This window comes from Rissa tridactyla, chromosome 6 (assembly GCF_028500815.1).
Source record: "Rissa tridactyla isolate bRisTri1 chromosome 6, bRisTri1.patW.cur.20221130, whole genome shotgun sequence".
Lineage (NCBI taxonomy): Eukaryota > Metazoa > Chordata > Aves > Charadriiformes > Laridae > Rissa > Rissa tridactyla.
The window spans coordinates 62,771,746-62,784,005 of NC_071471.1; the positions used below are offsets into that span (position 1 = coordinate 62,771,746).

Here is a 12,260-nt window from a genome sequence, read left to right on the forward strand (position 1 = left end):
AGGCATCTTAGCTTATGTGGCCAGTCGCTGCCTTTTAAATTAACCCTGTCCTCTACTCTCTGGATCATCAGCAGCAATCGTCGGTGAAAATATAATTTTGAACAGTTTTCCTAACACCACAGAAGCTGCACGTGACATAGGAAGCGGTAAAATCCAGCCCCAGCAGTGAATATTCATTACTATTTTCTCTCCTCACCACCCTCACTCACAAGGCCAGGAATGGACAAGCCACCACTTGTGGGTCACTCCACAAATCAAACACAGCTGGGACCTCCGAACAGCAGAGCTGATATGATGAGGGAGAACTAAAAGCTGGAAGAAACTAAATTCTGTCCATTCCTAAGATCTGAGCATTCAGTATTATACAAAAAACCTATCTAAGGACTGCCACGCGATGTATCGCTGATGCTCCAGCAAATATCCCAAACCAAACCACAGGTGGCAATACTCATGTTGGTTTCCATGCTGGAGTGCTGCCAAGGTCTCACTCCTGGTTGTCACCGGAGTTACTCATGTTGGCTGCTAAACCTCCCTGCCCCATTTCAGTAAATTTATACATGCGTTAAAACCGGTTAGGAAAGACGAGATGGAACTTTTAGACTGTAAAAGGCCAAACCACCTGAGCGCCCTGGCCACTCGCACTGTAATTAAGAGGAGCGCACATACACAAGCCATCAGTACAGTCTGACACGTAGCAGTTATACAAATATTCAGACCGTCTCGAAGGATAAAGAATTTTGCTATTTGTGCTGTCAGGGAAGTAGACTGGTGACTCTGTTTTAATTGTTTTTCCATTTTCCCCTTCCCATTGAAGTTTGAGAGCCTTATTGATTTTTCTAAAAAGCAAAGTTAAGAAGATGTGCTTCTTTCTGACAACAGTTTTGGTAACTACAAATGTATCATCGCAACAGCATACAGTTATTGCAGGGATCTGTCAAAGTATAAATGCTTCTACATTCATTTTACAGCTTAGATATGACGTAATATAATTAAAAAAAGATATGTTTTCTAATTGTGTACCAAAGACAGCAGACAAAAACCACACAGAATAGACCCAGTCAAGATATATTATAAAACTGACACATTCACACCTCAGAAAAAGGCTGTGGTAATGTCTCAAACCAGGTACAGTATGCTAACAGTTAAAGAGAATCTCTCTTGCTTTCTAAGGCCAAGAAACTGTGACTGTGTAACCCCATGGGACCTCAGAACTTCATTAAAATTGTCAATTTTCAGACTATAATGACATTCTGAGCTAAAGGCATTTTATTTCAGAATAATTCATTAACCCATATTTTGTTGCCCTTATATTTCTCATTTAAGTAACTCTGACCATTCAAAACCATTCAAGCATTGAGACTTTTGAAACTAATTTTTTTAAAAAAGGTTAAAATTAAACTCTATTTCTGTTATTTTTCTGTATTCTAAACTACAAGCTCAACTCCTAAAAAAGCATAATTAATTCAAATTGAAGAAAGAACAGCCTCTAACATTAGCTTCCTCCCTCTCAAGCACAGCACAATGCTGCCTTTCTTACACTCAGACACTTTGGCTCATTTCTTTCAGGCTGCTGGCCTCTCTTTGTTTGCTCTGACTCTACAACAAACACTGCAGGATCTGCTTATGCTAATGATTACTGTAAAGACCTTAGCAAGCATTATTAACTTTCCAAAGAACAGAATAAAGATTTTTGTGTACTTCCAGAGTCTTCATCCCAGAACACAAGATATATTTCCAATAGCACAAAGATACATCATCATTTTTAGGTCACAAATACCATCCTTCAGGAGCTGCACTCTGCCACAGAGGTAAAGAGAGTCTAGCAAGACATGTTCAGATTTAATTGTCATTAGTGATAATAGTAAATGCCTAAATTGTAAGCCAGATCTGCTCAGTAAATTAAAATGCAGCCTGAAGTCATTCTTAAGTATGGGAATAAAACAGCTCCTCTCAGCATTATGCTATGGATGCTGCCGTTTGCAGTAAAGGAGAAAGGAATTAAACATGCTCTGCTTTTTGTGAAACAAGTTTGACCCTTCCACACCTTGCCTATAACCCCAAAAGACTTTGCCCAGCTCCCAAGTACACACAGCCGGATTTAACAAGTCCATTACTTTCCTGAAGTCAGCATCAATTCCTGCATTTAGAATCACAGAATCCCTGCATTTTAGGACAGCAATACATATTCACTCAGTCCGGACTATCCTAGACGTTTCCCTGACATAAGATCAGAACACACTGAATTTTAAAAGCAAAAGAAAGACTTGCTACATTACCTCGTATGCGTTTCATTGATATATATGACATTACGTAGACCCAAAGAAGGAATACTAGCATTGAAGAAGTTATCCTGTAAAACCAAGAAAAAAGAAAAGATTGCTGGATTACTTTGTTACATAAGAATAGTTGTGTCTTTTCATTCATTGTAACATTTAAGATAATGCAATGTTTTTCACCTCTGTTATAAACAAAAGCCAAAGCAGAGAAGTGCTGAACTTGCTTATAAAAGTACACACAAACCGTTCTGAAATGAAAACGGAAATTGGCAAGTCACTATTCCCGACTCCCATGCTTTGAAAGTATTCTCTAGGCATTACTGCATGCAGAAATGGTTGTATTGGTTGAATTCTTCAAGCCAGAATATTTTATCCTATTCTGATGTAATATAAACCAGGACTTGTCATAATATAGAATGCAACTTTGAGACAGAACTTTGTTAAGCCACATTCAGCATTAGTATAATCAAGAGCCTTTTGACGCTCAGCCCGTGACATCCAGTTTGCCAGCAGATCACACATCACGCAACGGCAGCCCAAGGGTCAGGACACCCATCCATGGTTAGATGGCGAATCTACACATCCCTGCTCAGCCTGAACAACAAACTCAATCCAGACTCGTACACCCCCGGTACAGACTCTACATGCCAGGCTATTAAGCATTCTGGGATGAGTTTGGGAGCAGTTCCACTTTGCATAAACAAATATTCCCTGGCAGGAAGACCTAAACTTTAATCGTCCATATTCCAAGTGAGTACTTTGACCGAGAGGCTGGTTTCTTTCTGCCCAAATAATATTTAATTATAAAATTGGTACCATGCCAACCGTGAATTACAGCTAAAACCACTGGGACTGTGCACATCAAGAAGGGCAAAAACAGGACAGCAAAGGAGAAAGATGGTTACCAGCAACAGCGTAGCTGCAGAATAGCCTCACTACCAATTCTGCAATGGGCGTCAGATAAGAGCCTCTTTTTTTTGTATTTTGTTTAGGACACACCACTTGCCACAAATTAAAATATATGAGTGTCCTACGTCATTTGAAAATCAGGTAGAAATTATGTGCTACGGTAGGAACACACAATCTTTTGCACCATGCTAAAACACAGCTGCGTAGTACATACAATCAACAAATTGTTGCTCCAGGCCCTTAAGAGGAAACCTCAAGGTAATACTAATTTCTTTGACTATTCACTGGTAATTTTTTGTAGATGAAATGTTCTGGCAAAGAGAATTGAAATGAATTGTTCTTGGTCTCCCAACAAAATCAGCAACAAAGTTAAGTACCACTGAACACCCAAGTCCACCCCAGTGCTCTAACTGCTAGGTTATAACCTCACCCTGTGAAATTCAACCTCCAGCTGTAATGTCACACGTTAGTTTTTCCTTATTTAACTTTTCCATGACCCTATGTCAAGATGTGGCTCTGTGAAACCAAGTGAGCTGATACAGCATCTCCCTGCCGCTGCGAGAGAGAAGCCCAGGTCCCACCACCACATCCTACCCTTTCCCAGTACTGTCCCCCACCTCATCAATGACACCACCCCTAGCATTCATCACACCCCTCAACGAGCCAACTTCATTCAGGAAAGGTAGAAAACTAAGACAGCCAGACTAAATGAATAAATAAAGCAGGTAGTTTTCTGCTTGGTTAGTGAACTTGATCAGCCCCCAGGAAAGCAGGAAGGAACAGAAGAGGGAGAAGGAAGACTTCCCACTCCCTGCACCAGCAAGGTGTTAGTCTGGCCAACACACTTAAGGAATTCTGTCTTCCTCATACATCCCTTTTCTTTAAGAGAATTAACAAAACAGGCAGCGCAACAAAAGTGAAACATCTAGAGTCTAATGAGAGGGTCTGGTTTGTTATCATTTGCTGCAAGGAGTACTTTCTTCTGTGGCAGAAGGAAATAAAGAACTTAATCAGGTCATGCCCCTTTTGTAAGTGGGATCTCTGGACAGGTAATTAATTCTTTATTAAGCGGACAAAATACAGAACAAGATTTTAGTTCCTAAAGTGTAATTCCCAACTTAAGAGGAACAGACTAATTACTAAACATATAAAGGCCCAAGTTGAGGATTCCTACACAACGTTTTAGAAGTCAAAACACTTAAGTGTCTGTTAGAAGTAGTTTCAGTTTATCTAATTGGTTGTCTTGTTGCCCATATCTTATATAGCCTTCACAGCACATTTGGATTTTTATCCCACATTTGTATGTCATTGCTACAATTTTCTATTCTGGCGTAGGAACAGAGTGAAATAACAACTTCTTAGCCAAAGAAACAAGCAAATTTTAACTCTAGTCCAGCCAATCCTGGAGCTCAGTAGCTGAGTGCAATTTAAAGCCCATGGGGTACACATAGTCAAATTATGTGATGAACTGGTTGCAAACTATATTATACCATATCAGCATTTTGCATCTTCAGCTTACGGAAAGCCTGCCCAAAACAGTTCAATAAAGGTGACATTTTAAATCAGCTTGTGCAGCCCCTCTAGAGCCACCATCTTGACGCTGTTCCCAGCAGACAACGATCTCCCCTATCCTAACTGGCATTCCTTGTTTTCAGGCTGGGCTGTGAAGCCAGGAATCAGCCAGGGGTAGAAAACCAACCTGTCTTCTCAAGCACAGGACTGAACTCTTCAAGTTTGAAGGGAAGCATGTTGCTTATTTTCAAAACTGTACTTATTCCGTGGACAGAGAATTACATGTCCTAAAAGTAAGTCTTAACACTTTCATATGCACCAAATTCCCATTATTAATGTAGCAGAGCAGATATTTTTTTTCCATACAATTTCGTGGTGCTAGAGAGTTTTGTGCAAGGACTAAGTCTGCACTGAAAAGCGGGGGACAAAGCATCACAATAGGTCTGTGTCATCCATTAATTCCACGACAAAGAAAATATAAGCACAAACAAAGGTGAAAAACTATATTCCTTTATGAAATAAGAACACTGTGACCTTAATTCTGAAAGTAAGAAAACTACTGAAACTTCATTACGCTGCAACTATGCATTATTGTCAAACATAATCCAGTCTGTAATCTTCTTACCCGGCTCTGGGGAGTGCATACGTAGCAACATCGTCCCACAAACGGCCTTTTTCTGCTCAACAGAGTCTCTTTCCATTTTAAAGTAGCGGATCGGAAGAGAGTGGGCCTAGAGTTACACTCTCCCTGCAGGACAAAAGACAACTGCGTAAGTATCCAGAAATATATGTTCTACTGGGTAAGCAAAATCTTTGAGTAAGAGGAGTTGCCAGATTAAAAAAAAATAAAAAATTATCCCCCAAATTACATTAAACAAACACACTTTTTTCCAAGATTTTTCTAAAATAAATTATATTATCTCCAGATGACGTGATTTTAAAAAATAAAAGCAAAATCACAGTTCTGTACTTATGTATCTTGCACTACAACATTTGCTGACCTACTAAATTCATAAATAAATAGCTTTAATAAGAAACAGCAAGGAAACTGACAGCCCAGAAAAGTGGAAGAAATTAACAGTAAATTACACTCTCAATAACATAAGGGTGCTTATAAAACGAGCAATGTATTTTAAGATTTAACTGGACATCAGCCTGTAAAATTGCAAGAACACTGAATGTACGCAAAATATTAACTCTGTTGACACTGTAGGCTCTTATTCAGCAGTTTCATGCAAAGTGGTATGAAAAAGTAACCGCTGTGCCTTTGCCAATGCTATGCTGTCTTTCTGAAGATTACAGAACCAAAAAATCCAAAGTAACTGCTTTCACAGAACACGTTCTCTATGTTAGGACATGAAGAAAATATACTTAACTACCATTTTTAAAAAGACATTGAATGTTCCCATCAAAGTCTGAGTTACTGCTTGCCTGAGAGTGAGCACTGGATTGCCATTTTCTGAACCATATATTCTAAGTTTCTAATAAAAGGCAAGTTACAGAAACAAACCAAAACAAAATCAAAATGTTTAAAATAGAATATTTAAGTGGAAGAGAAGCAGGATAGACCCAATACCTTAAAGTGGCATAAGGGCTGGAAAACACAAATACAGATCACCACATACTCAGCTAGAAAGCCAGCCCAGGAAGAAACAACCAGAAAGTCAAAAGCAATGCTGAAGATGCCTAAAAACTAAAATGTGCATATATCATTTGGCAAGCGGTATGAATTGGCAATTATTCCAGGGCTAAGTCTTCCATCCGAAATAAACAAGCCTCAAGATGCTCAGCCTGGCCCAATCCTTTCCCTATCAGCTTCTGTAATGTTAACTCCAAAATTAACCAACTTTCTAACGATATTGTCTTCCTTCTGCTCGCCTCCAAGCCCTGACTGAGTTCACCACCACTTTCTTACAGAACCTCCTTCCGATCTCTTTTGTCTCTCTTGCCTTTAACCCCAGTCTCTCACAGATCTCTTGGTAACCGCAGCTTGCTGTCCCATGAAACTTACATCTAGCTACATGAAAAACCCAGCTGCCAGGACATCTGTCCTTTCCCTCAACTCTGACCATGGCTCCAACTCTTCTGTATCAAGTTCAAACTCCTCCTCTGCACAGCAGTGTCTAATTCCTCCTGACCTATGCTTCTAAACCAGCCAGTACAGCCTGGTCCCCATGTGGCTCTTTTTGCTCCACCCAGCCCTCCCTGCTCACTGCCCCCTTTCTCTCCTCCAAATCCCAAGACTCGCTCAACAGAGAACACAGTCTTTTAATAGGTTCCTTATTTATATCCACCAAATTTTCTCTGCCTCCTGTATTGCACGAAAAGCTCCAGCTATGACGGATACATGACTGTGCATCTTCAGCTTCACGCTCCTTTTCACTTATGCATTTCAAACTACATCCTTCAGAACAGCAACGAGCTTTCTATTTGTCTTTCTGTTTGACCTCAGTCTACTCCAGAACGGGATTCTGCACATTTACTGCTATATAAAATGATTAGTAAATTCATACCAGAAGACTGTAAGACTATCAATAAGGTTTGAATAGGGCTTTTCTTTTCTAGCAACATTAGCCTTTGGCACAGCAATGAACTGTTGGTTCCTCCTTACATTTCAAGTTAAATTAAAACCAAACTTGCATCATGCATGAGAGAGGTGATGCCTTATCTTCATTCTTCATAATAATAAATAAAATGTCCACCTGTGACGTGGAGAAAAAATAAGATAAAAACGTCCAGTAAGATTCACAATTTTTACTTACCCACTCTTCACTGGAATGCTTACATCTACTTATACTGCACTCTGCTGAGGCGGACAAATAGGAAACATCTATTGCTCCAAGGGACAAAGCAGTTTCGTCCATGACACACTAGTTGAACTGAAGATCAGAAGCTGCAAAATAATAACATACATACACACATATATATGCAGACACATATGCAGAAACACATACACACATGTGTAATTTCAGTGATGGGTATCCAGCAACAAATTAGCAAACTGGTACTTCTTCACCCTTCAGTAAAAGTTAGGTTCTGAAGAAGTTTCATCACAGTCAGAAATCAGGATGATTTTAATATGATTAAAAAGAGACTCCAGCACATTCAATTTCCATAAACGCACCATACTGATCAGCTACCGGCATGTTTTTCTCTCCCTGCTCTTCTTCCCATTCAGGTCAGTACAGTCGCTTTATGCTTTTCCGCTGTTCTTCACCGCATGCTTTAAACCATCCAGCCACAAGGATACACATTTCAGCCACTTTCAAAAGTTTACTATTCTCTTGCACTACATGACCTCACTCTTTCATCATTTGCTTCTCAAGGACATCTATTATCTACAAAAAAAGTTCATTAATGTTCTCTCCCAATCCTATCTCACAGAATTTTTTATGTGTCTGATCCAGCTGTAGTCAAACCAGTTTGCAAACTCCTCGGAGGAAGGAGTGCTCTATACAAAATTACACCCCTAAATCTGAACGTGCTGCTGACATAAATGACATCATCGGCTTGTGGGATTAAAAAGCAGTGGAGAAGTCTAAACTTGCACTGTTATTTTAAAATAGAAGTTTTATAGTTCATATAATAAGCACAGTAAATAATTCTCCCTTGGCCAAAGAAAAAAGAAAGCAGGCTAAACATAGCAAAACAACTTAGCGCTGTATGGGGTATCTGCAAAACACTACAAATTAAACTGCTTTGTTATGGAGACCCATCGAAACAGGAATCCCAGCATTTTCCTCTAGAGAAGCTGTAAAGAGGCAATACCGCCTCTTCCATCTGTCACCGCAAAGAAACTTACATTACGGCCAAGCTTTGAGCCATGCGGGAATGAGACTGTTCCCACCCTATACGCTAAATTTGGGAAAGCGAGGCCTAAAACTTTAGTCCAACATTTTGTCTTTCTTACCGTCCTCCCTGAGCAGACACAAACCTCTCTGGACACCGCCACGTACCAGCTGGAGCTCGTATAGCCACGCACGTACTTGTCTTTACACAGCCTAAGTACCTAAGTTGTCCTTTATTCTTTGCTGGCTCTTAGGCTCAATTTGCCTTTTCTTTTTTTATTTGTACTGATGCAAATTAGTATCTAAACCACCCACTAAATACACGAGAAAGGCTCACGAACACCTAAACGGTGAAAGCGAAACGCGTCCTGCAATTGTGCTCAAGGTGACCTTGGCTGCACCGGCACACATAAAAGATGAACTTTAAAAAAAATACGCAATTAAAAGCCTGCTCGAGCAACACCAACTCCGTACGTACCTCTGACGGAACCTGCCCTCCCGAGCGCCCGCTCAGGCCGTCACCCTGCCGGGACGCGCCATCCTCCGGGGCTGGGGACCCGCGGGCTCACACGATCTGCTATAAATAAAAAACACGAGGGCTGAGCGCCGGGATCGGGTGCGGAGCCCCCCCGGGCACTGCCGGCGCCGCTCCAAGGGGCCGGCGCCCACCGCCGGGCCCGGAGCCCCCGGCGGGCACGGCCGCCGAGCTTCCCCGCTGCCCACCTGCCCGGCTCCACGGCAGCCACGGGGACGGCCGAGGCCACCGCTCTCCCCTCAGAAGCCACTCGGCGCCCGGGCCGCCCGCTCCGCCGCCGCGCAGCCCCACACGCCCCGGCTCCGCCGGCCGCGGCCCGCCCCCTCCCGCCACGCGGCAGCCCCTCGGCCTGCCCTGCCCTGCCCCGCCGCCGGGGGCAGCACCGCCGCGCCCGCCTCCCGCTGCCCGCCGGACCCTGCCCGCACCGCTGCCCCCCTGCTGCCCGCCCGCCGGCGCCGGGCCTGACGCGACTTCCTGAGCGCCCGTCGCCATGGTGCGGGCCCGCCGCCTCCCGCCCGGCCCTCGCTGCAGGCCCGGGGCCCCGCCGCTGCCCTCCCGCCCCGGCGCACCCGCTGCGGTGCCCGTCCCCTGAGAGGCTCCGGCCGTCCCCGCTGGCGGGTGTCACCGTCTGCGGCCACCGCAGAGGCTGGGACATCCTCGGAGCGCCGCTTCCACCACCGAACCGCCTCCCCCCGCCCCTTCTGGCGACTAACGGTTATTCTGCTCTCGAGTCGGCGCTGCCAGGAAGGAAAAACACGGGGAAAGGGGGTGTAAAATGGTGTTTTATGTGGGTTTACGGCCCGTCCGAGCTGCAGCCGAGGTGCTGCTGAAATGAGAACGATCGCGGAAAATTCGGGACAGGTATCGATCTGCCCGCCCGGCCTTGCCGCGGTGCCAGCGTGCCTTTCACTGCCTGCAAAAGCAAATGTTGATTGAGGTTGCTGCATATCAACAAACATGGGCTGGGAGTATTTTTTGGCTTTGGCAATCTTGGGCTATTTAAAGATAGTCTTTCTGTGGCTTAAGTTGAGCTAGCAGAGCTATGGAGAGGCTAGCGCTGCGTTTTCTTCTTTGCAGGCTTTGAATGCTCCTTCGCTGTTACTTAAAACAGTGCAACAAGGGAATAAAGTGACAAAATACATGACATCATTTTATGTTAATGACAGTAGCCCACTTAACAAATTTAAGTAACCAAGGAGGTGTTCTCGTTCTAGGGGTCTCACTTCTAGACGTCATGTTGAATTTATTATAAATGAGAATTGTTAAGTAAGAATTACAAATGCTTTTTGCACATAAAAGAAAATGCATGACGTTTGATGGACAAACCCCAAACTGCTCCACACCTGTGTGAGTTAGTTACCCTGCTTCCCACAACCGGCTGCCTGCCAGGGAATATCACGAGGCTCTTACAGCTGATACTTTAGGAAGGGCATTTTGCACTTTATGGGTCAGAAGAGAATTTGGATCTGAATTTTCCTCCGTTTAGCAAGCAAAGATAGTCTACGTTGTTGCAAGGTGGACTTTGGAATACGAGAGATCAACTTTTCAAATCACAAAAATACCATAAGATGTGATCTAGTGAAATGTACTACTCTTACAAAAGTTTGTATTTCAGCATAATACACAGTGCAGCACTTGTGCAGAGTGTATAGCAAAGCACCGTTTTCTAGGGCATCATATTTTGTATAAAGGACAATCTCTAATTGTATTTCTTACAGCGCATTCACATACTGAAGTATTCTCCCAGTTTTCACATCATCTGGGTCAAGAATTTCAAATTTGATTAGCGGTTCTGTGTGTCAGTTCTCATGAAGGAGAGTTGGTTGAAATAGTGCCAAACACCCACTTTTAAGTTTTGGTTTTGAAAAGCAACGTTGCCAGAATCTCTTCTGAAATACAAGCCCATAACTGTCCAGCTTTACAACGAACCTTTTGACTTAATATCAACTTTCTCTTGAATTGATTTACTGAAGGTCAGGCGGGAAAGAGGGGGCAGATTCTGCTTTCATCTGGGTCTACTGCAGCTAAGTGGATTTGTAACTGCTTCGCTAATCAGAGCCTGGCGCAGGAGGCCATCGATACAGAAAGAAAAGACACAAGGGTTTTGAGAGTCACAGTGCTACCGCCAGATTTGTGTGATCTCAGTTATTACATCCTCATCTCAGCTTCACTGGCCTAATGAGCATCTCATCGACTTGGCGGAGTTGTGGAGGCCAGAGGAGGAGTTGTCTGTCTCCCATCCTGTGGCCCAGCCCCTCAGCAGGGCCACGTCCCGCGCTCGGGCTTGCCTGGAGTTTGTGTTGGGTGCATCGGAAGGGGAAACTCTGAACCCCCCTCAGAAAAGTGAAATCCAGTGTTACATCACATACGTTTGTGTAACTCTCTTTGCACAAAAAGCAGATCACAAAAGTAGTCAAAGGTCCAAGATAATGCTGCAGCCCGCATCCGGATCACTGCTTCTGCGATGGGTCCGTCTGTGTGAGTGAGAGCGTGTGCAATGAGGGAACCACGGCTGTGACTAAAGTGGCAAAACTGACCTCAGAAATCACATTGGAGGAGATGATTCAACAACTGCATAACGTGAAAACTGAATATAACAGAGATGACAATGGATGGTTACATCTAGAGCCTAAGAAAGTACAGGAAACATATGTCAGTTTAAATTCTTATTAGTGTTCTCTAATAATTTTATTGCTCCACTGCATTTGTATTGTTACATGGGAACTTCTTAGTAGGTGCTTTACATTATAAAGGGCCGACAATATTGTTTACGCACAACTTCTTTACTTTCTCTAGGTGTGGAATCACTTTGATTTTTTTTTTCCCCTTTGATGCATAAAAATATGGGATCAAGCAGTGCCCTCAGTTTTTCAGCATGCTCTAATATAACTCGGAGCAAACTCTCAGCCACCGAGTATAAAGCAAGCTTGGCTGCTTTGCTTCCCTCTATAAAAGATGAACTATTTTACATTCAGAATCTGATATATATTTCTTGGCATATTTTTTCCTTGCATGCTTTTACACTGGTATATTTTTCAGGTTGCAAGGAGTTATTTCTGTGATATAAGTAATATGAAAATCAGGACAGAAGCCTCAGTGGCTTTATCATAATTTTATGTAGTCTCTAGAGTCTGATTTTAGTGTCATTTGTGAGAAAACTGCTTAGGCTATTCCCTAGACTGATTTGAAAAGAATAGGATATAGATACAGTGTTTTGCTCAAACATAGCGATTCTGTGTA

At 42.9% G+C, this 12,260-nt stretch overlaps 1 protein-coding gene across 5 annotated transcripts in view; it reads right to left on the reverse strand.

Annotated features, from left to right (window-relative positions):
* The window catches only part of GPAM (glycerol-3-phosphate acyltransferase, mitochondrial), a 33,619-nt gene extending 24,006 nt beyond the window's left edge, over positions 1-9,613 (reverse strand). For 2 of the 5 annotated variants that reach the window (XM_054204958.1, XM_054204953.1), the window contains exons 1-5: positions 9,209-9,350; positions 8,964-9,062; positions 7,460-7,590; positions 5,323-5,445; positions 2,277-2,350 (exon numbers count right to left, since the gene is read on the reverse strand). In XM_054204958.1, coding sequence (XP_054060933.1) covers positions 2,277-2,350; positions 5,323-5,445; positions 7,460-7,561 — 299 coding nt within the window. In that variant the 5' untranslated portion in view covers positions 7,562-7,590; positions 8,964-9,062; positions 9,209-9,350. Of the gene's footprint in view, positions 1-2,276; positions 2,351-5,322; positions 5,446-7,459; positions 7,591-7,821; positions 8,023-8,963; positions 9,063-9,208; positions 9,351-9,589 lie in introns of those variants that run through there. The other 3 variants (XM_054204955.1, XM_054204956.1, XM_054204957.1) reach the window with 3 other exon arrangements.
* Between the last annotated feature and the right edge of the window lie 2,647 nt (positions 9,614-12,260).